The sequence below is a fragment of the Peromyscus eremicus genome, chromosome 17, assembly GCF_949786415.1.
Source record: "Peromyscus eremicus chromosome 17, PerEre_H2_v1, whole genome shotgun sequence".
NCBI lineage: Eukaryota > Metazoa > Chordata > Mammalia > Rodentia > Cricetidae > Peromyscus > Peromyscus eremicus.
Window position 1 is genome coordinate 17,880,459 of NC_081433.1, and position 23,453 is coordinate 17,903,911.

Sequence of the window (23,453 nt, forward strand, 5' to 3'; positions counted from 1 at the left end):
GGTTCCTGGAGATTTTGTAGAGCCCAGAGATGAGTTTCTTCTCCACGTTCATCAGCACTGCCTGGAAGTTAGGGCCGTGCAAAAGGGCAGATCCCTGGCTCCTTCCCTTGGAAGTGATGCCTGTCTTTTTTTTTTTTTTTTTTTTTTAATCCCCCTTTTGCCAAGTTTCTTTGGGAACCACTCTTTGTCTGTGGGACCTGTGTGAGTAGGCTGTTTGATGCCTGAGTCTGAGCATCTGAGTTCACTGTCGACCAATAGCCGGTGCCGCTCCTGAGCAGCAAAATATTTAATCAGTGAGATCACTTGAGGGAAAAGAGATGGGATCAATAAGAGGAGCGCTTGCTGTTTTCCTTCAGGGTCAAGGCCAAGCTGTTTTTCTTCTCTTGGCAAAGCCCTAGACCATTAGAAACGGAAGGAATAGTCCACCACAGCTATTTTCAATCAGCCACGTGTTCCGCCGTGGTGCACCCCTTGACCAGATTCACAAAAAATAAACATGTGTTCGCCTGCTGGTACCCAGACCCTTTTAAAGTAGTTTGTTTCCTTTGTTGATGGCCCAGTGTTTAGGGGAGAGTCCTCAGGCTGATAAACAACAATGTGTGAGCTCCTTGGAAGGAAAACAGTGCTTGCCCGCCCGCCCGCCCGCCATGTACCTAAGGTGTCCAGTACAAATCAGAAAGAGAGTCATTCAAATGAGAAGTGAGAAGCTGGAGGGATGGATGGCTCGGTGACTAAGGTCAGAGGATCCCCATTGGGTTCCCACCACCCGTGTCACGTGACTCACAGCTGGCTATGACTCCCAGCTTGAGGTTAATCTGAAGCCTCTGGCCGCCATAGGGGCCCACACTCACATGCACATGCCCACAAACAGACACGACTGTGCTACACAGTGAGTTCAAGATACCCTGGGCTGGATAGTAAGACGGTCTCAGAAAATAAAAGTCTGAGTGTAAGCCGGGTGTGGTGATACACACCTTTAGCCCCAGCACTCAGGGTAGATCTGTGACTTTCAGGCCAGTCAAGGCTACAAAGAAAGACCATGTCTTTAAAAAAAAAAAAAAAAAAAAGGCAGGGGGGCGGGGCCTGGATATGGTAGTACATACCCAAAATCCCTACATGGCAGAGGCAGAAACAGGATGATCGGGGCTGGAGAGATGGCTCATTGGTTAAGAGCACTGACTGCTCTTCCAGAGGACCTGGGTTCAAGTCCCAGCACCCACATGGCAGCTCACAACTGTCTGTAACTCCAAGATCTGACAGCCTCACACAGACAAACATGCAGCAAAACACCAATGCAAATGAAATAAAAATAAGTTAAAAAAAGAAGCAGAATGATCATCACAAGTCTGTAGTTAGTTTAGGATATGTAGCAAGTCCCTGTCTCAGATAACTAAAGAAATGGATGGAGTTTTAAAAGGTAGAAGGAAAAGAACTCAGGAAGAATGACAATAGGGAGACTGTCCATGTCATTGGATCCACAAGTAGTTAATTGCGCAACTCTGGGATCCTCTCACCAGACGGTGGTGAAAACTGGCTTCCAGGAGGAGGTACCTGCCAGTCTGAACACTGGTGAGCACCTAGAGAGGAGCAAAGGATGGGGTCAGAGCCAGAGCTGAGGGAACATGCTCTTCCAGAGTCTCAGGCACCTGTGACCAGTTCCACTTGAGCCTCGGCCGGTGGCAGCCATGAGGGGCACCTGGTACATTCTTGTGGAGGAAGAGGCCAGCCATACATTGGAACATACGAAAGGAACAGAAACTTCCTTGCGTCCTCCTTAGCAAAGGGATTTATTCAGCCAGTGTGGCTGGCTACTTGTAGTGCCAAGAATACAGGTCTTCCTGCTGACACGGGTGAGTCAGCTCACCTACACCATACCCCACAGTGTTCCCCATAGCATCGGGGCTTCGGGGTCAGCTCACCCACATCATACCCCACAGTGTTCCCCATAGCATCGGGGCTTCGGGGTCAGCTCACCCACATCATACCCCACAGTGTTCTCCATAGCATCGGGGCTTCGGGGTCAGCTCACCCACATCATACCCCACAGTGTTCCCCATAGCATCGGGGCTTCGGGGTCAGCTCACCCACATCATACCCCACAGTGTTCCCCATAGCATCGGGGCTTTGGGGTCAGCTTACTCACATCATACCCCACAGTGTTCCCCATAGCATCGGGGCTTCGGGGTCAGCTCACCCACATCATACCCCACAGTGTTCCCCATAGCATCGGGGCTTCGGGGTCAGCTCACCTACATCATACCCCACAGTGTTCCCCATAGCATCGGGGCTTCGGGATCAGCTCACCCGCATCATACCCCACAGTGTTCTCCATAGCATCGGGGCTTCGGGGTCAGCTCACCCACATCATACCCCACAGTGTTCTCCATAGCATCGGGGCTTTGGGGTCAGCTTACTCACATCATACCCCACAGTGTTCTCCATAACATCGGGGCTTCGGGGTCAGCTCACCTACTCCATACCACAGTATTCTCCATAACATTGGGGCTTCGGGGTAGTTCTAGCACTTCTGCCTGGGATACCTAGGTGTGTGTGTGTGTGTGTGTGTGTGTGTGTGTGCCTGGGATGCCTAGGGGTGTGTGTGTGTGAGAGATGTGTGTGTGCCTGGGATGCCTAGGGGTATGTGTGTGTGAGAGATGTGTGTGTATGTGCCTGGGATACCTAGGGGTGTGTGTGTGTGCGCCTGGGATGCTTAGGGGTGTGTGTGTGTGTGTGTGTGTGTGTGTGTGTGTATGTATCTATCTTAGCTACTTTTCTCTTACTGTGAAGAGACACCAAAACCAAGGCAACTTATAAAAAGAAAGCATTTAATTTGGGGCTTGCTTACAGTTTCAAGTGAATCCATGACCATCTAGGTGGGGAGCGTGGGCGGCAGGCAGGCAGGCAGGCAGGCAGGCATGGCGCTGGAGCAGTAGCTGAGAGCTTACATCTTATCCACAAGTTGGAGGGAGGGAGGAAGGGAGGGAGAGACAGACTGACAGACTGACCGACTGAGAGAGACTTGGACCGGCTTGGGCTTTTGAAACCTCAGAGGCCCACCCACCCACCCCACCCCCGTGACACACCCCTTCCAACAAGCTCATGCCTCCTAATCCTTCCCAGAACAGTTCTGCCAACCAGAGATCAAACATTCAAATATTTGAGCATTTGGGAGCCATTCTGACGCCCATCCGCACAGGGTGACGCTGTGTCTCTCCAGGAGGAAGGTGGGGTGCAGGAGCCCGTGCGCCCAGGCAGCCAGCGGCCGAGAAAGGGTTTATGTGTACCGGGTCTGCTGCCAGAGCAAATGTGCTGTTGTAGCAGCTGCAGGCCTCGGGCCCGACACCTGTTCTCGGGAGGCTCCCCTGAGCTGACCTCTCCTTGGCTGTCCCTCCCACACGTGCATCTGTGTTCCTGGAGGGCCAGGCCCCCACCCTCGCTGAGTCATGTGTACCCGGAGTCCCGGTCGGTCGACCAAACACGCCTGCTCTCATCTTGGGTGGACGGGGCTGCTGGGTTTGTTGATGGGCGGGGTTTATTCGCTAGGGAAAGAGGCGAAGCTGACGGGGCTCACAAGGAATGGGGTGTTCCGGTGGGAAGTGGCTGTTCTTGGCAAAGAACTGAGCGGCGTATGGGGCAGGGGGCATTTGAGATACAGGAAAACCTCGCCCCTTAGGATAGAGGGAAGTGGAAACAAACACTGCTTAATGCTGCTGCAGCTGCTTCCTAACTTGGCCTCTTTCTTCCTTGACTCACGAAGAAGTGGGGTGGAGGAGGAGAGGGAGGTGGGGTCTCAGGTTTGCCCCTCGTTTCCAACCGGTCCGTAGTCCAGTCCCCAGCTCTGTGGCCTCCACTGAGGCCCGGACAGTGCAGTACCCTGTGGCTCACCTAACTCCCTTTCTCTCTCCTCCTCCTTCCCCGCCACCCCCGCACCAACTTGGCTCTTCTTCCCGGCCCCTCTGGGTGGCTGCAGCTCAGCCCTGGGGAGTCCCTGTGGAGGTGGAGTCTCTCCTGGTCCACCCTGGTGACCTGCTCCAGCTTCGCTGTCGGCTGCGGGATGATGTGCAGAGCATCAACTGGCTGCGGGACGGGGTGCAGCTGGTGGAGAGCAACCGCACCCGCATCACAGGGGAGGAGGTGGAGGTGCGGGACTCCATCCCGGCCGACTCCGGCCTCTATGCTTGCGTGACCAGCAGCCCCTCTGGCAGCGACACCACCTTCTTCTCCGTCAATGTCTCAGGTTGGTAGCAAAGCCCCTCTCCCCCGTCCGCTCCTTCCCACTTCATTCGCTCGGGTTAAAGGGAGGCCAACTTCCTTCCGTGCCCCCCTACTCTGCTTCGGAACTGGCGCCCACTAACATTGCTCCCTGCCCGCTGCGTGGCTTAGCTCTCCAGAGGTTGACCAGGTAGGGCAGATGCCAGGCCAGTGGCCTGGGGCTGCTAAGACCCTGTGATTTCTCCACCACATCATGCCCGGTCATGCTCGCTGGGGCTCAGCCAGCTTCATCTTGTCCAGGCCTGGGGTTAGTGATTGGAGCCTGAGAGCATACGGTGAGGTTCCTGCTGTGGTGGGAAGGACTCAGGTACACTGCCATATCCTGGCTTTGTGGAAAAAAAAAACAAAACACCTGTTGTCTAGCTCGTGGAACATTATGAGTGCAGCCAGGCAAGCCTGGAGCTCTTATTGTTGGGAATATGCTTCCTTTAGATAAATGTGATTTTTCACAAGACTGGGATCCGAGAAAGACAAGCTGGGACTTTCCTGATGCCAAGATGTGGCTTGGTACCTTCTCCCAGGCATCATTTAGAACTTGTCCCCAGTTGAGGAACATGTTTCCTTAGCCCCCAAGTGTGGCAAGGGGGAATAGAGAGACCTCTGGTGAATGGATAACAAGCCTTTTTTTTTTTTCTTTTTTTTTTTTTTTGGAGGCAGGGTCTCTCTACACAGCCCTTGCTGTCCTGGAACTCATTATGTAGACCAGGCTGGCCACAAATTGACAGAGATACGCCTGCTTCTACCTCCCAAGTGCTGGGATTAAACATGTGCTCCACCAAACCCAGCCTGTTTTTAAATGGAGTGCGTCCCAGTTGGGGGGAGCGAGGGCAGTTGTAGGCGGGCATAGTGGTGCACACCTTTAATCAGAGCACTCCAGAGGATCTCTGTGAGTTTGAAGCCAACTTGGTCTACATCTCTACACTGTGAGACCCTGTCTTAAAACAACTATAAAAAAGGCAGCTCTGGGGCTAGAGAGATGACTCGGCTGTGAAGATCGCTTGATACTCTTGCTTTGGTTCCCAGCACCCACAGTGTGTGCTCACAACTGTAACTTCAGTTCCTGGGGGCCCAACACCTTCTGGCCCCCCTTGGGCTCCTGCATGCACTTGGTACATATTCATGCAGGCTCACATACATACACATACATTAAAAAGAAATCTTTCGGGGGGGGGGGGGGAGAGAAAGAAGCATGCAGCTCCCAGCCCTCAGCAGATCTATACTAGAGGATCCTGATGGCAAGCTATCCATCTTACGGTTTTAGAAGTAGCTCCAAGGCCCAGAGTGTCCAGACCTGCCTGGGTTTCTCAGTGGTGTGCGTCCAAAGAATACCGATTCCTCAGCTGCTCTTGTGGGTACCCAGGTGGTACTGTTAGCTGAGAGGCCTTGGTGTGTAGGCTGGAATGAAATACATTTGGAAAAAAAAAAAGCGTAGCTGACCCAGCTGGAGCCATCTGGATTTTTCGGCGGAAGGCGATGCCTTGGGCCAGGATGAGCGCTGGAGCATGCGGTTCTTAAACGCAGACTGTCACTGAGGCAAAATCTGGGAAGGTTGGGAGTCCTCCTGGGATGGATGGGTGTGTTGTCCGTGACTGCACCGAGCTGGTCCTGATGAGGTGACTTCTGTTTGCATGCCCATGTGGGAATGCTCAGAAGTACCTCAGCGCCCCCACTCCCTTCTTCTCGCAGATGCGCTCCCCTCCTCGGAGGATGACGACGACGACGATGACTCCTCCTCAGAGGAGAAAGAGACAGACAACACCAAACCAAACCGTAGGCGTGAGACACTGTTTTCTTCCTTATTTACTGCCTGTGAGACGCGGGAGTTGAGACTTAGGGGAAGGCCTGCCTAAACGGGAGGAGAGAGGTTCAGAGGGCCTGTGGGCCGTGGCGCCTGGCTGCTGCCCCTCGGGATGGCCTGAGGTGTTGAGCAGAGAGAAGATGGGGTGCGTGTGGTCCTGCCTGGGCCCTTGCTTCTGAGCCTGACCATTCCTGCTCCCCTCATCTGTCTCTCCCTTGGCTTTTCCTGGACAGCTGTCGCCCCGTACTGGACATCCCCAGAAAAGATGGAGAAGAAGCTGCATGCAGTGCCGGCGGCCAAGACGGTGAAGTTCAAGTGCCCGTCCAGTGGAACACCCAATCCCACTCTGCGATGGTTGAAAAATGGCAAAGAATTCAAACCTGACCACCGCATTGGAGGCTATAAGGTACGTGTGTGTGCATACCCAAGAAAAGTTAGAAGAAGACATTGGATGGAGGGCTGGGATAGGAAACCCGTATTAAATACCTTTATTATCTTGTTGTTATTTTAGTTGCCTGGGGGGCCAGTTCTAGACAGGGTTTCTTTTTTTTTTCTTCTTCTTTTTTTTTTTCCTGGAGCTGAGGACCGAACCCAGGGCCTTGCGCTTGCTAGGCAAGCGCTCTACCACTGAGCTAAATCCCCAACCCTAGACAGGGTTTCTTTTTGTAGCCCTGGCTGTCTTAGAACTCCCTCTGTAGCCCAGGCTGGCCTCCATCTCAGAGATCCGCCTGCCTCTGCCACCCGAGTGCTGGGATTACATGCATCAATGATCGTTTCATCTGATATATGGATGTGCACCAAATGTATGCCTAGTGCCTACAAAGGTCTGAAGAGGGTGTCAGATCCCCTGGAACTGCAGTGTTCTGATTTTTTTTTTTATTACTTTAAAAATTTTTATTTTCGGGGGGGAAGGGGGGATATGAATATGGGGAATCAGAGGAAAACTTGGAGGAGTCAGTTTTCTCCAACTCTGTGGGTCCTGAAGGACAGACTCAGGTGTCAGGCTTGGTGGCAAATCCTTTTACCCACGGAGCACCTCACCAGCCAATTAGCTCCTCTCTCCCTCCTTTCTTTCTTTGGTTTTTGAGACAGGGTCTCTCTCCTTAGCCCTGGTTATGGAACTCAGTATGCAGGCTGTCCCAGACTCAGACAGATCTACCTGCCTCTGCCTCCCGAGTGTCAGGATTAAAGAAATGTGTGTGCCACCGTGCCTGGCGCCTTAAAAAGGACCTTTCTCAGGACAGATTACTGGAAATGAAATGGTCAGATAAAAGAGCGTAGGTATGTTTTAAGCTGTCAGTGCATACAACCCATGCCCCCTTCCCTTGTCTTTCTGCATGCTAAACCCACATCGAGTCACGTCCTCAGCCCCCAAGTCCTAAAAGGAAAAACCAGTCACCTCCCCACAAGAGAACGTGAGAACAACAAACTCACTGGACTTGTGCCAAGAAATACCCCGTGTGAGAGCGTTCGTGTGGCTCATGGACACCGTTAGGCATTTCCTATGCTGATAAGCTGCTCCGATGAGACTCTCTTCCTCCGAGACCTGATGATCCCCAAGGTTCCCAAATAGGTCCCATCTCACCTGGAGTCTCTTTCTCATTCCTTCTGACTTTTTGGAGACTGTTTCTTCCCTCTGTACCCCAGGCTGGCCTGGAACTCCAGTCCTCCAGTCTTGGGTCCTAAGTGCCACCACGCACGGCTTCTCATTGCTCTTGTATGAGAAAGAAAAGCAGAGGGAGGAACTGGCTGGAGAGACAGCTTAGTGGTTAAGCATACATCACTCTTCCAGAAGACCAGAGTCTGGTTCCCAGCACCCACATCAGGCAACTCACAGCCACCTACAACTCCAGCTGCTGCAGGGCTTCCGTGGGCGCCCACACTCACGTGTGTACACACACATACATGTACACACACTTAAAAGCAATAATAGCTCTTCTTCTTTCTTTTTTTTATTATTTACTTGATCGTTTATTTAGGGTTTTTTGGTTGTTGTTGTTGTTGTTGTTGTTTTATTTTGTTTTGTTTTTGAGTCAGGGTTTTTCTGTGTAGCCCTGGCTGTGCTGGAACTTGCTCTATAGATCAGTTTGTCCTGGAACTCAGAGATCAGCCCGCTCTTCCTCCTGAATGCTAGGATCAAAGGCGTGCACCCTCACACCTAGTTCCTCTTTTCTTTTTTTAAGGAGGACTATGGGAAAGCTTCCCCTTAACTTACCAAGTACTTACTGTTCGCATGTTGCCGTGCTTCAGCTAGGACAAGCCAGCATTCTGGCCTGGGACGATTTTGTAGCCTGCTAAGAAGGCCGATGTCAAAGGACAGCTGTGGTGAGCCACTGTTCAGTTAGGGCCTCGGAGGAAGAGCAGATGGAAGGTTGAGCACAGATCTGGCCAGAGTCAGCTGGAAGAAGAGAGAGGTTTTTTTTCTGTTTGAATTGCAATTTTGTCTTGTGTGCAAGCAGCGCTGTGCATTTGGCGATCACAGGACAGCTTGCGGGACCTGGTTGCCTCATTCCACGGCGCGGGTCCTAGGAATCAAACTTGCCCAGGCTTGGTGGCAAGTGCCTTTGTCCACTGATCCGTCCTGCCGACCCTGAGCTTTTGAAACTCGGTGTCCAGAGTAGCAGGAGAGCCACATCAGGCACAGGGATGAAACTGATGGACATGGAGAGGATTCCCAGTGAGTTTAGGAGACTTTGCCAAAGGCGTCCTTCTCCGGATCGTGGCTGCTTTGGAATGCTACCGAGAAGGTGTCCAGCGTCTTCACACCATGCTAGTTTAGATTGCAGGGTGTGTTCCGAGTGTGACTAGGGCAAGAACTAGTCCCTCTAGGCTTTGTTTTGGCGAACACTGTAGCATGTGCTACCTGCTCTCCTGTACACCGTCCCCCAGACGCTCAACAAAGCCCCTTCCTTGGCTGTGCCCTACAGGTTCGCTACGCCACCTGGAGCATCATAATGGACTCCGTGGTGCCCTCCGACAAGGGCAACTACACCTGCATCGTGGAGAATGAGTATGGCAGCATTAACCACACCTACCAGCTTGATGTTGTGGGTAAGAAGGCCAAAGCTGAGGGTCGGGAGGAGGAGAACGGGGTGGGGAAAGGCGGCCATGGAGCCTGAGGCCCTAGGGGTGGAATCCGGACGTTTGGCACTGTGCTTCCCACTTTGAGCCTCACTTCCCCCCCCCCCCCGCCCCCCTCCCTCCTTTTCTTCCTTCTTCCCCTCCCTCCCTTCCTTCCAATTTAAGATACAGTCTCAGACTTCAAGCCCAGGCCGCTCTGGAACTCGCTGTGTTGTGCAGCCTGACCTTGAACTCATGATGATCCTCCTGCTCTCCAACCTCCCGAGTGCTAGGATTACAGGATGGGCCTGCCTGAAGCCTCACTTTTTTCTTTATTTATTCATTTATTTGGGACAGGGTCTATGCATCCCTGGCTATCCTGGAACCTGCCATGTAGACCAGGCTGACCTCGAACTCACTTGAGATCTGTCTGCCTGCCTTGCCTCTTGAGTGCTGGGATTAAAGGCATGCAGTACCATTCCTGGCTCGCTTTTTTTTTTTTGTTGTTGTTGTTCATTAAGCAATTGGTACTATTATGCTACATGTCTTGAAAGACATAGCTTGGTGCGGTGATGAGAATTGTAGCCTAATAGTAGTTGTTGTTTAATAAACACCACTAACACACCAGGCTCTTTAAATTCATGCCCTGAGTTCTGCCCTTTGTATCCTTACAGTATAGGCATGATAAGAGTAGCTGTAGGCCAAGTGCTCACACTGAGGTGCAGAGGCCAAGTGCCTTTGAATGTAGAACCCCAAGCGTTTTGGGAGACAGGAAGAACAGTCTGTTGTTTGTCTCAAGGCCGTGATCGTAAAGGTTGTGGGTCTCCTGCTCTGGAGCGTGTATGGCCCAGAGCCTCATAGCTAACACCTGCCTTGGCATTGATGTGGTTCAGGAAGAAGATTGTTGTCTGGAAGACCTTGGGAGGCCTAAGATATTGGAATGCGGGGGGAGGGGGGGGGTATCTCTGCTTAGACAAGAGACTTGGTTGTGCCTGAAAATGTGGGTGCAGGAATGGAGGAGATGGCACCCCTTCTCTGAAACCAGGTTCAAGGGACTGGAGTTTAACAGAGGCACTGGAAAGGATACTGGAGAACCAAGGTAGACCTTACCTCTGCCAGCATCCCAGCATCCCAGCCAGGACCAGACCATTGACGAGTCTAACACGTCCATCCTCTCTCTTCCTCTGCAGAGCGATCTCCTCACCGGCCCATCCTTCAGGCAGGGTTACCTGCCAACAAGACAGTAGCCCTGGGCAGCAATGTGGAGTTCATGTGTAAGGTGTACAGTGATCCACAGCCTCACATCCAGTGGTTGAAGCACATTGAGGTGAATGGGAGTAAGATTGGCCCAGACAACCTGCCGTATGTCCAGATCCTGAAGGTAATCTTAGCCTCATTCTTGGCCAGCATGCTGGGAAGGTGACCAGATGTCCCCTGGGGCTCAGTGCCTGGGATTAGGGCTCAGCCTTCCCCATAAGGCACATACTCCATCTTGGTAGGGATCTAGCCACAGGCTGGTGACAGCAGAAGGTGGGGATGAGCTGGGAGCAGAGGGTGGGGGGTGGTGATAATAATTGCTGGCTTCTAAAGAGCCTTGAGAGTGATTCGGGACCTTGGATCAATTTCTCAAGGAAGGCATTGAGACTCTGGCTTGCTTGTGGCCTAGCACCACACAGCCTTCCATCAGCAAATGTTTCCCAAGTTACGAACAAGGTCAATGATAAGGGCGTGGCTTAAACAGTTGGAAAAGTAAAGGCCACCTATCAATTCTAAGCCGTTTGAGGAGTAATGGCATTTTCTTCCTTTTTCCTCTCACTCCCCAGACTCTCATAGTCCCTGAATGCTCCATTAATCCAGGGAGGTAATTGGCTAAGTCTCCAGTGGATCTGGCCGCAGGAATAACCAGAAGTTAGACCTCCTCCTCCTCCTCCTCCTCCCCTGCCTTGGCTGTCCAGGAGATTTACTGGCTGTCCCTTTTCTTTGCCACTGGTGCTGACAATATTCTGGAAGAAAGGGGCCAGCTCTAGCTCTGGGCCTTGGAGCTCTGTCTCCAATTACAAGTCCCCACCCTGGTCTGGTAGCGGAAGTTTAACACACACACAGAATATTTGCTTTGGGACACCGGCCCCTCCCTCCCCTTCCTTCCTCTCCTTTTCCCTCTTTTTTTTTCTCCTCTTTCCGTTTCCCTTTTTCTTCTTCCTTCCCCCTCCCCACTTCCTCTTCCGTTTTCGTATTAGTGGTTTCATGTTTGTCTCGCTCAGAAGAGAAGATGGTAGGTCTCAGTGTCTCCCTGCCCTTGGCTCCTGGGGCCTGACTGACAGTCACCCCGGGAGCACAGCGTGGCCACATCCCAGTGTTTGCCCAACTGACTGGTGGTGTCGTTGGTTTGTTCCAGCATTCGGGGATTAATAGCTCGGATGCGGAGGTGCTGACCCTGTTCAATGTGACAGAGGCCCAGAGCGGGGAGTATGTGTGTAAGGTTTCCAATTATATTGGTGAAGCTAACCAGTCTGCGTGGCTCACTGTCACCAGACCTGTGGCAAAAGGTAATGGGGACATGGACGGGACCCTATACTGGGTACTTGATGTAGACCCCACGCTGCTGGGGCACGTTGGGAAGCCAGCGCCAACTCTACCCTTCCTCCTCCTGTGTTCCTAATGCCCAGAGCCATGGAAAAATCCCTGGCTTGGGAGGCTGCTTTGGTTTGGTACTGTTGGTTATCTACGGCTCCCTTTGTGCCTTATCTATGTGTCCTCTCTCTCTCTCTTTCTCTCTCTCTCTCTCTCTGTGTGTGTGTGTGTGTGTGTGTGTGTGTGTGTGTGTGTGTGTGTAAGTACTTATGCCCGTCCCGTCCACGCACTTGTGAGATAGTCCTTTGTGTTAGGAATGATACTTTAGACTGAAGTCTTAAACAGTGGTGAAGAGGATATCTGCAGGTCGTGTGTGTGTGTGTGTGTGTGTGTGTGTGTGTGTGTGTGTGTGTGTGTGTCTTTCCCTGCCATCTGTCCATCTGTCCCCACTGACTCTCTTTACCCAAAACCAAACAGCCCCCCACCCGCCGGGCCCCATTTCTCCATGCTGCCCACCGCCCGCATGCTTGGCTGGGCCAGTGGCTGCCAGCGTCTGGTGAAGGGTCGTAACCAGCCGTCCGTCTCTTCTCAGGTCTGCAGGAGTGCCTCCCTGAGGGCCTGACTCTCTTCCTCTAACAGGTCTCGCTGCCTGGTGGTTTTTTTTTGCCTTGTTGCGAAGGAGATGTGCTGGGGAGCGTTTCTTCTTCCTCTGGTTTCGGTCCCCTCCTCTGTCCCCTCTGTTCCTCTGCCTCTCTGAGGTCTCATGCCCTGTGCGCGTCCATTTTGCCTCCGTTGTCTCTTCTAGACTGCCGGAGTTAATACCACCGACAAGGAGATGGAGGTGCTCCATTTACGAAATGTCTCCTTTGAGGATGCGGGGGAGTACACGTGCTTGGCGGGTAACTCTATCGGCCTCTCCCATCACTCTGCATGGTTGACCGTTCTGGAAGGTATACACTGCACTGATCCTTTCCATGTCCTTCTGCCTTTGCCATGGGAGCCACGCATCCATTACAGGGCTGGGGAGAGGCCGAGAGGGAAGGTGTGCCCTTTTCTGCTCCGGCTTTGAGGCCCACGCACGGGGTTCCTGGATCTTCAGGAAGTCATGTGGCAGCCTCCCCCTGTACGTCTATATCTGGCTCTCTCCCTGGTCAGCGTAATGCATGCATGAGCTCTGGGTTTACCTTGCGGCAGCACAGGCTCCTTCTATCCTTGGGTATAGCATCTTCCCTTATCCTCTTGGTACCAAGGGTTTGAATTACTGGGTCGTCTTTAGCCGGTCCCAAGAGTGTCAGCAAGAAAAGCCCTGAACCTCTTCTTCACGAATCCAGGTTCCCGGCCCACCGGAGCTTACTGCTCCCATTGGGTGCTGCTGGCCCACTCTTTATCCTGCTACCCTTTGACGGGCATGCCTGGACAGCTGCAAACTTGAACTACCCTGGGAAAGGCCTGTCTTAGCCTGACGATGCCTCTCTGGCTCATCCTTCCTGACCTCCCCTCCCAAGCTGCAAGGAGATCTGTGTCCCGGGTACCCGCCAGGAAGGAAGGAGCCTGCAGCCCTGCTGGGTGGTGGGTTGGTGACGTAGGACGAGGATGGTTTTGCCTGCACGTGGCCTGAGTGCTGCTGTTCTGTGGCTGCTGCGTTGCGTTCCTCCTCTACTTCCATCTTGCTTGCCCAGCAGCCCCCCCACCCCACCCCGCCGCTTGCGGAGAAGCATCTGGCCCTGTCTCTGTTCAGTCGATGCTTCCTGTGAGCCTTCATTTTCCGACACTGGGGAAGGACAAGCAACACCTTCCCTGTCCTGAGCTCTGTCATTTCCTGGTTGGGCTGGGAGGACTCCCAAGGTGTCACTTCCTCTTCGGCTGGCTGAGGTTCCTAGGGGGAGGACTGTAGGACGAGGGCTGTACACATGCAGGGGAAGGAGGTTCCAGCAGGCAGGTACTGTTTCTTGTGCCGAAGGGAAAGGCGGACTAACCGGCATATGGGAATGAGTATGTGTCTTAGTCAGGGTCACGACTGCTGTGTTGAAACGCCAGGACCAAAAGCAACTGGGGAAGCAAAGGGTTTATTCGGCTCACACTTCCACATCACAGTTCATCATTGGAGGAAGTCAGGTCAGGAGCTGAAGCAGGGCAGGATCCTGGAGGCAGGAGCTAATGCAGACGCCATGGAGGGGTACTGCTTACTGGCTTGCTCCCCATGGCTTGCTCAGCCTGCTTTCTTAGAGCACCCAGGACCAGCAGCCCAGGGATGGCACCACCCACAGTGGACTGGACCCTTCCACATTAATCACTAATAAGAAAGTACCAGGCAGGCTTGCCCACAGCCCACTTTTATGGAGGCATTTTTCTGAAATTCTTATTTTTTTTTTTTTTAAGATTTATTTATTATGTATATGGTGTTCTGCTTGCATATATGTCTGCAGGCCGGAAGAAGGAGCCAGATTTCATTACAGATGGTTGTGAGCCACCATGTGGTTGCTGGGAGTTGAACTCAGGACCTCTGGAAGAGCAGTCAGTGCTCTTAACCTCTGAGCCATCTCTCCAGCCCTGGAGGCGTTTTTCTCAACTGAGGTTCCCTCGATTCAGATGACTTGAGCTTGTGTCAAGTTGACATAAAAACTAGCCAGGACTGTATGACTTCTATTCTTTTTTTTTTTTTTTTTTTGCAACAGAGTTTCTCTAACAGTCCTGGTTGTCCTGGAACTCTAGTAGACCAGGCAGGCCTCCAGCTCACAGAGATCCACCTGCCTCTGCCTCCTGAGTGCTGGGATTAAAGGCATGCACCCCCGCCCCCAGCAGTATGAATTCTAAACAGAGGTGAAAGAATATAGTAAAAAGATGTGTTCCCCACCCCACCCCCCAAATCTCCCGGTTCCTTACATTTTAGGAATCCTGTGGAGCCATGATAGGTTCCTTAAGAGCTGCCGAATACATGTTTTTTTTCATCTAGACACGTATTTAGACGTTACATTTGTTTTGCCTGTCTTTTAGGCATTTACGGGTCTGATCTAACAGAGGTGTCATGTACGTAGTAAGACACAGGATGGCTACCATGGGCGTCCATTTGTCCTTATTCTGAGTGCCATCTTGTGCTTTGAGGACCCTGGTCCCTTGGTCATAACAGCCTGTCTCTATATGATATATGTGCACAGCATTGAGGTGCTGCAGAAGTCTCTGGTGCCCATCTAGCCTAGTAGGAAGCTGCAAGGTAGTTCTGGAGTTAATGAGTGTTGGACTTGTGTAGCAGGATAGCCCAGGCTTTATCCTCTATGGGCTTTGAGTTGTTTAAGGATGCCTCAGAGGTCCCAAGATGTCTGGTCCTTTTGATACTGGGATCTAGCTGGAGTCTCCCCTTCCCTACAAGTTCCCAGGGGGAGAGGAGCAGGTACTGGGTTTCTCATGGGGCATACCTCTCACGGGCAAAGTACCCATAAACTGCTGACACCCTGTCCGCATCGACTCAGCCCTGGAAGAGAGACCGGCTGTGATGACTTCGCCGCTCTACTTGGAGATTATCATCTACTGCACCGGGGCCTTCCTTATCTCCTGTATGGTGGGCTCCGTCATCATCTACAAGATGAAGAGCGGTACCAAGAAGAGTGACTTCCACAGCCAGATGGCCGTGCACAAGCTGGCCAAGAGCATCCCTCTGCGCAGACAGGTAACAGAAAGTAGATGGGGGATTTGCACGCTCACCACACTGCCTTGTCGTCTCTTCCTGGGCCTCCGGGGCCTGCCCCCTTTCCCACCCACCCCCTGGCTGCTCCTCGTCCACCACGTTGGACTTTGCTCCCACGTCTGGACCAGACACATTAGAAACTAACTCTGGCTCCACGCCTGTCTACCCTGCACCCCAACCACAAAGGCCTTGTTCCATCACCTGAGGTCAGAACACGGCTGACCCAGAAAGGTGCCTTAGGGGTTAGGTATCCATAGTCTGAGGGAGAGTTTTTGCCAAGAGTTGGAACGAGAAAAGAGCTATTATGATATTATAAGACACTCAGTTGGAAGAGGTATCTTTGGTATGCTCACTGAATGGGTGAGTAAAATGGAGGTCAGAAAGCCTTTTTTGTTGGTTTGTTTGTTTTTTCCGAAACAAGGTTTCCCTTTGTAGCCCTGGTTATCCTGTATGGATAGGTCTTGAACTCAGAAACCAGCTTCCCTCTGCCTCCCCAGAGCTGGGATTAAAGGCATGCGCCACCACTGCCTGAGGGCTGGGATTCGGAAAAAGTTGGTTTTTTTTTTGATTTTTCAAGACAGAGTTTCTCTGTGCAGCTTTGTGCCTTTCCTGGAACTCGCTTTGGAGACCAGGCTAGCCTCGAACTCACAGAGATCCTCTTTCACTCTGCCTCCTGAGTGCTGGGATTAAAGGCGTGCGCCACCACCGCCCGGCCGGAAAGAGTTTTTGATGGTAGAAATTACTCAGTAATAGAGCTTCCACCTCACATGTTTGTTTTTTTTGTTTGTTTGTTTGTTTGTTTGTTTTTGTTTTTTTGACCCTGCCATGCTAGGGATAGAAGCAAATCTGTGTTACGGCAAAAAGCTACCCGTTCCTGCTCGCCTTGCTAGAAGGGTGACCCCACTCTTTTTTTTTGCAGGTGTCAGCTGACTCCAGTGCATCCATGAACTCTGGGGTTCTCCTGGTTCGGCCTTCACGGCTCTCCTCCAGTGGGACCCCCATGCTAGCTGGGGTCTCTGAATATGAGCTTCCCGAAGATCCCCGCTGGGAGCTGCCGAGAGACCGGTAATCCACCGTAACTTTCCTCCCGAGGATCCCCACGCTTGTCCTAGTTTAGCAGTTGTGTATGCTGAGGCCTTTTAGGTAGTAAAAGCACCACACGAGATGCCTCAGCTGCTCCCCGCTCTTGATGGGGTGGAATGCCGGGAGAAATGGGGATGAGCTGCCCTGTGAAAGTTTGACCTTTACCAGCCCTGACTGTCACTCACTGTATGTCCAGCCCTGACTGACTGTCACTCTCTCTCTGTTTCTGCCCCAAGACTGGTCTTAGGCAAACCTCTTGGAGAGGGCTGCTTTGGGCAGGTGGTATTGGCAGAGGCCATCGGGCTAGATAAGGACAAACCCAACCGCGTGACCAAAGTGGCCGTGAAGATGTTGAAGTGTGAGTGATGCTCCTGTTTCCGGCCATGGTGGTCTCTTTCCTTTCTAAGCCAGCTAGGTCTGGACCAAATAGAAGGAAATGCATTCTATGATGCCGTCATTGCTCATACCTGCTACACTGCCTGAGGGTCTAATCTGGAACTGGAGGGGGATGGCACACCCTGAGTGTTTAAATCTTACCTTTCTTTCTTTCTTTCTTTCTTTCTTTCTTTCTTTCTTTCTTTCTTTCTTTCTTTCTTTCTTTCTTCCTTCCTTCCTTCCTTCCTTCCTTCCTTCCTTCCTTCCTTCCTTCCTCTCTCTCTCTCTCTCTCTCTCTCTCTCTCTCTCTCTCTCTCTCTCTCTCTTTTCTTTCTTTTCCTCCTATTTATTATGTATTCAGTGTTCTGTCTGCATGTATACCTGCATGCCAGAAGACGGCACCAGATCTCACTGCAGATGGTTGTGAGCCACCACGTGGGTGCTGGGAATTGAACTCGGGACCTCTGGAAGAACAGCCAGTGCTCTTAACCTGTCAGCCATCTCTCCAGCCCCTTACTTTGCTTCTTAATGTTGACCTGGGCTCGGGTGCTCATCTTAGTCCCATAACTGGCTGGTTTTTTTCTCTCCAGCCACATTCAGTACCACATGGTAGTGGCGACTCCTGGATGGGGGGGGGGGGTGGGAGGATGGCAGCAAGTCCCAGAGAAAAGGGGTCCCCCCCCAGGATCTGCTTCCCCAGCCCTGAGCTCTTCCTCCCGCCTCCCTCATGACACTCTCTGGTTTGTATGTGAAGCCGACGCGACAGAGAAGGACCTGTCGGATCTGATCTCGGAGATGGAGATGATGAAAATGATTGGGAAGCACAAGAATATCATCAACCTGCTGGGGGCCTGCACACAGGACGGTAGGGTGGCTCCGGGCGTCAGCTGAGAAACTGCCTTAGCAGGGAGGTTCATGTGTTTCTCAGGGGCCGGGCTGGGCCGACTGGCATTCGTCCAAGATTACTACTTACTGACAGCTAGATTCAGTGCGTGAATAGGAACAAGGGTGTTATTGGAGTCTGCAATAGGGTTGTCTGTGGGAGCCCGTTCTCGGGTTCCTCGTGGCTTTACCCAGCAGGTCCTCATAGAGGATGATTAGGACCACGGGCCTGAGTGCAGGTGTCTGAGATAGTCTGCACTTGGCTGTGCTGGGGGAGGAGGTCTTTTGCTCCACCCCTTGGCGTCTCTATAAAAACCCTGGGGCAGAGACAGTCGGGGCCCATTGGAATAGGTTCCAGGCCCTCTCGAGGCTATTCTTTATTTTCTATCTGTCTATCTCTGCGATATTCTCCGCAATAAATCCTTCTATCTAATATTTCCTGCTGCTCGCACTCAAGAAAACTCTGGGGAACTGTGGGGGTGGTTGGGTAAACGCCCCACAGGTTCCTACCCTCAGCTTTGCTTGGGAACTTTCTGGACTCCACTGGGAAGAAGTCTTTTTTCTGACTTTCCCTGTTCCCGTCTGGAAGAGGCAGGGAAGGGGAGTTGACATTAGGCATGGGACACAAGCGGGCTGTGACATGTGGAGCAGGGGCTCCCGTTGGGTGTAGCTACACTTGCTGACCTATTGCCTGGCCTGTGTGGTTTCTCTCTACCTCTGTGCTCTCAGGACCTCTTTATGTCATCGTGGAGTACGCCTCCAAGGGCAACCTTCGGGAGTATCTGCAGGCCCGGAGGCCTCCTGGGCTGGAATATTGCTACAACCCCAGCCACAACCCCGAGGAACAGCTGTCCTCCAAAGATCTGGTATCCTGTGCCTATCAGGTGGCTCGGGGCATGGAGTATCTTGCCTCTAAGAAGGTGTGGAGCCTGGTGGCACCCCTCCCCAGAAAAGGCAGGGTGGGACTGAATCCGCCTAGCACCCCGATTTATGACTACATAGTCCATGCTGGCCTTGAGCTCGCTCGTCGCCTGGCCCAGTCTCTCTGGTCCTGGGATGCTAACATGCACTTCTGTCCCTGGCTCCAGCTTACGACTGTTAATCCTTTAGAGCTTTGGGTGCACCAAGCCTGACCCCTGTGCTTCATTAGTTAGGTTCTTCAGGAACCTGAGTTGGGAAAGCCCTTGTAGCCTCGGGTCGGATTGAATTGACTTCTCTGCAGCCACTGTCCGCATAGAATTAGGCAGCTCTTTTTAAATTTATATACATGTTTTTTCTCTTTTCAAGGCTAGGGTCCCATTTGGTGACAGAGGCTGGCCTTTAATATGTGATTATCCTGTGTTGGTCTTTTTTTTTTTTTTTTTTTTTTTTTTTGGTTTTTTGAGACAGGGTTTCTCTGTAGCTTTGCGCCTTTCCTGGAACTCAGTTGGTAGCCCAGGCTGGCCTCGAACTCACAGAGATCCGCCTGCCTCCGCCTCCCGAGTGCTGGGATTAAAGGCATGCGCCACCACTGCCCAGCAAGAAGTTAGAATTTGACTTATAGGCAGTCATCTTTTTTTTTTTTTTTTTTGGGGGGGGGGGGGAGCTGAGGACCGAACCGAGGCCTTGCGCTTGCTAGGCAAGCGCTCTACCACTGAGCTAAATCCCCAACCCTGTGTTGGTCTTTCAAGTGCTGGGATTACAAGCATGTGTCGCTGAACCAGGCTCTATAGTTCTTCAGATAGAAAATAGGAATGCTGATCTCTATGCTTATCGTGAGGATAAGATGAATTGTGTCTGCCAAAGTGCCTGTCGCAGATTTCAGTCCGACCCAGGGCAGACATGCTCTGCCGGGGCGGACAGGGCCCAGTACACACACCTCCACAGACTGAGCATAGGCCTGAACATTCTGATTTGGGGGTACAGTTCCAAAAGCTAGAGGTTGAGCTCAAGAAAGAAGGAGAGCTTGCTAAAGTGATTGGGAAGACCACAGCTGGAGGTGTCTGGAATTAAGGGATATTTTGAGGGGGGTCATCTAGAGGATACGGGGGGGGGGGGGTGTAGAGGGTATGGTAGGGGTGTGGGCAGAAGCCCTGTGAGGTAAAGTGGTCTGCTCCCTACCTCACAGTAAGTGCTGGAATAGGGGGGCGGGGCTAGATGGCTGTGTGGAGCACTGTTCAAGGTTGTCAGCCCCTCTTGTCCTTCCCGTTCTGCAGTGCATCCACCGAGACCTGGCTGCTAGGAATGTCCTGGTGACAGAGGACAATGTCATGAAGATCGCAGACTTTGGCTTAGCTCGAGACATTCACCATATTGACTACTATAAAAAAACCACCAATGTAAGTGTCTTGCCCTAGGTTTTCTCTGTGCTCTCCGCTATACACAGAGTGGGGTTGTGTGAGCTAAGAAAAGGGGCGTCCCGTGCCCTGGGTCCCACCTGTCCATGCCCTGCTTGTCCCATGAGCCATCATCAATTCATCCCGTGAGTTGTCTGTGACACACACACACACACACACACACACACACACACACACACACACCACTGCTGCTTTGCAGGGCCGGCTGCCTGTGAAGTGGATGGCGCCTGAGGCGTTGTTTGACCGGATCTACACCCACCAGAGTGACGTGTGAGTTTGAGAAACGCAATTACCCGGGATATGCTGGGGGGAGAGTACTAGCAGTCCAGCATCCCTAGGCTGATGAGAATCTCTCTCCTCCCTTGGGGGGGGGGGGGGTTTGAGGGGGGAGCATTGTCTTGTCCCATGAACATGTTTCAGCCTTCTTTTGCATTGCCCCATGCTGCCCCCTGAACTTGAGGGCTGTGTTGGGGCAGGAGAGGTTCAAGATGAGCACCTGCTGTGCTGACTTCTCAAGAAGACGGGGTGGGCGAGAACCCCTAGGGCGGCCCAGCCCTGGGCTATACCTCACGGTGGCACTGTGCTCTCCTGTAGGTGGTCTTTTGGGGTGCTCTTGTGGGAGATCTTCACTCTGGGTGGCTCCCCATACCCTGGTGTGCCTGTGGAAGAACTTTTCAAGCTGCTGAAGGAGGGCCATCGAATGGACAAGCCCACTAACTGTACCAATGAGCTGTAAGCACGGACTGGGGGAACACTAGGGGAGGGGGCTGTTGGTAGGCAGCACCAGTGGAGTCCGTCCTTGGCACGCTGGGTCTGTCCGTCGCGGCTCATGGGAGGTTCCTGAGGTCCTCAGGCTCCGAAGGAACGGGGAGCATGGAAGGCGGATGGTGAAATCTGTGTGTGTGGAGGGAGCAGCTTCCCTGGTCATCCCTCCCCCTACTCTGCTGTGGCCCCTCCTCTTTGACCTCGTCACCCTGCTGCAGGTACATGATGATGCGGGACTGTTGGCACGCAGTCCCCTCTCAGAGGCCTACTTTCAAGCAGCTGGTGGAAGACCTGGACCGCATTGTGGCCTTGACCTCCAACCAGGTGAGAGCTGCCCTGGGCTGGAACTTGGGCCCTCATCGTCTAGGCAGCTAAGGGGACACTGCCCTGTGGGAAGGTTTGTGTGCCACCCGCCCTTTCCTCCTGTCCCAGGAGTATCTGGACCTGTCCATGCCGCTGGACCAGTACTCTCCCAGCTTTCCCGACACACGGAGCTCCACCTGCTCTTCAGGGGAGGACTCTGTCTTCTCTCATGAGCCGTTACCGGAGGAACCCTGTCTGCCCCGACACCCGACCCAGCTTGCCAATGGTGGACTCAAACGGCGCTGACTACCCAGCCTCCCAGCCTTTCCCCCTGTTCCGTCATCACCTGTGCCCCTCACCCATAATTCCCTGCTGGACACACTGTCTTTCCTCTTCTCCTTCGCTGCTGGCAAGAGCCAGTGTGTTAACTGAGGCCTTCCTGTGTGGCCTACCCCATCATCACCACCACCACCCCCCCAAGACCTCTCTTCCTCTTCTCCACCTGCTGTGGGAGAGAGGAGCCCAGAGGCAGGTTCTTGCTGGTAGCCACTTCCCCCTTCCCAGGTGTTGGACCAAGACCCGCCCCCGCTGCTTGGCGCCTCCTTAGAGGCCTGGGGAGTGGAAGCAAATGGAGCCAGGCGTGCAAGAGCTCACCAAGAGTCTTCTGGTTGACCCATTAGCCTCCTTCCTGTGTTCTGGTGGGAGCAGCCTTGGGGCTACTGAAGCAATGGGGTGCGTTTCTGTTCAGGCCTTACCCGAAGGCAGCCTCTGCTCCCGATGGGTGGTACCAGCGGCTTCTTAATTCCAATACTGATTATGCTTTGCTGACCAAATACCTGGTACCAGAAGACAGTGAGGCAGAGATGGGGAGCAGTGTGATGTGGCCCTGGGGCTGAGCCCTAGACTCGGGGCTCCCTGTACATAGCTATGAAGAAAACACAAAGTGTATAAATCTGAGTATATATTTACATGTCTTTTTAAAAGGGTCGTTACTAGAGATTTACCCATTGGGTGAGATGCTCCTGGAGGCTGGGAAGCATCCGTTGCTATATATTAAAAACAACAACAAAAAGGAAAATGTTTTTTAAAAGGTCATATATTTTTTGCTACTTTTGCTGTTTTATTTTTTTAAATTATGTTTTAAACCTATTTTCAGTTTAGGTCCCTCAATAAAAATTGCTGCTGCTTCATTTTTATCCTGGGCGTGTGAAAAGGGAGCAGATGTCCCCTGCAAAGGAGGGAGGCAGGGACGAAGGGGTCGTGTGCTGTTGGCACTGGGTGCTTTCTGTATTTTCCTGTGACCTCCCGGACAACCCTGCTATCTCTGATGCTTTGGGAAAGGCGCGGGAGGAGAATCGAGACTACCAGCTTGTTTCTTCCGACCATAGACCTAAGAGGGGACGAGACTAGCTAACCGGAAGAATGAACCGTACAGAAACTTAACCCCAAGCCCTGTCTGGCTGCGCCTGTGCATCTGAGAGAGAGAGAACGTCACCCAAAGCTTGTCTCGTCTTTCCCAACCTACTCTGCATTTTCCTCTCCCATACATCTCCTTCCCTTCCCGTGTCCCTGTTACCAGGTTGCATTTGTTACCACTGTCCCTGATCTTGGCTTCCTTATGGTTTTTCCTGTACAAACTCCACCCATCCCTCAGGAAAAGGAACAACAAGCTCCTTTGGTTTGGGTCTGCTTGGAAACTAACTTCTGCCACCTGCTGGTGGTTATTGTCCTCTTCAAGTGGTACCTTGGCATCTTATTCAGACCAGCGCTGCTCTATCCTTGATGCGCATTGCTGGGTCACGGCTGAATACAAAACAGTTCAATATGCTTTCATCCTGTAGGGGTCAGGGCTGTTCTTTACGGTCTGAACCGGGCAGTTTTGGTAGCTGTGGTTGTGGTCATCACCATAGAGATATCATTGTTTCTCTCTGTAAACATGTAACCGTCAAAGTATTACGAAGTGGTGGGGTTTTTTTTGTTTGTTTGTTTTGTTTTGTTTATGCTGAAAGAAGGCATAATTTGGCAAAGAAGGCCAGGGAATGAATCTTAGCCCAAACTCACTTGCTTGGAGACCATACCATAGTGTCTTTTCCTTGTTAAAAGAGTGACCATAATATCTGCCTCTGCTTGACGCAATGGTGTGTGAATGGATGGGAGACTCTACCGAGGGCTGTGTGTGTGTTTGACTCAAGGGACGGTGCTAGGAACTATAAGGCCCTGAAGTCCTTGCTGTGGCTATTCAAATTGCCCACAAATGTCCCCAGAGACAGGGATGGCTATCAAATAAAGGACAGTGAAATTGACCTGGAGGAAAATGAAATGGCTG

The 23,453-nt window shown here is 52.3% G+C and overlaps 1 protein-coding gene and 1 long non-coding RNA gene across 6 annotated transcripts in view; one reads left to right on the plus strand and one right to left on the minus strand.

Annotated features, from left to right (window-relative positions):
- The window catches only part of Fgfr1 (fibroblast growth factor receptor 1), a 59,343-nt gene extending 37,138 nt beyond the window's left edge, over positions 1 to 22,205 (plus strand). The window contains exons 3-18 of one of the 5 annotated variants that reach the window (XM_059244552.1): positions 3,971 to 4,237; positions 5,959 to 6,048; positions 6,304 to 6,476; positions 8,998 to 9,121; positions 10,321 to 10,511; positions 12,507 to 12,600; positions 15,169 to 15,365; positions 16,303 to 16,448; positions 16,703 to 16,824; positions 17,596 to 17,706; positions 18,453 to 18,643; positions 19,919 to 20,041; positions 20,259 to 20,329; positions 20,654 to 20,791; positions 21,043 to 21,148; positions 21,257 to 22,205. In XM_059244552.1, coding sequence (XP_059100535.1) covers positions 3,971 to 4,237; positions 5,959 to 6,048; positions 6,304 to 6,476; positions 8,998 to 9,121; positions 10,321 to 10,511; positions 12,507 to 12,600; positions 15,169 to 15,365; positions 16,303 to 16,448; positions 16,703 to 16,824; positions 17,596 to 17,706; positions 18,453 to 18,643; positions 19,919 to 20,041; positions 20,259 to 20,329; positions 20,654 to 20,791; positions 21,043 to 21,148; positions 21,257 to 21,433 — 2,321 coding nt within the window. In that variant the 3' untranslated portion in view covers positions 21,434 to 22,205. Of the gene's footprint in view, positions 1 to 3,970; positions 4,238 to 5,958; positions 6,049 to 6,303; positions 6,477 to 8,997; positions 9,122 to 10,320; positions 10,512 to 12,506; positions 12,652 to 15,168; positions 15,366 to 16,302; positions 16,449 to 16,702; positions 16,825 to 17,595; positions 17,707 to 18,452; positions 18,644 to 19,918; positions 20,042 to 20,258; positions 20,330 to 20,653; positions 20,792 to 21,042; positions 21,149 to 21,256 lie in introns of all 5 variants that reach the window. The other 4 variants (XM_059244550.1, XM_059244551.1, XM_059244553.1 and 1 more) reach the window with 4 other exon arrangements.
- On the minus strand, positions 7,005 to 11,907 carry LOC131894320 (uncharacterized). The gene is made up of 3 exons (XR_009374884.1): positions 10,241 to 11,907; positions 8,297 to 8,468; positions 7,005 to 7,784 (listed from the first exon to the last, which is right to left on the minus strand). It is a non-coding gene; the product is annotated as an uncharacterized LOC131894320 (long non-coding RNA).
- Positions 22,206 to 23,453: the final 1,248 nt, after the last annotated feature.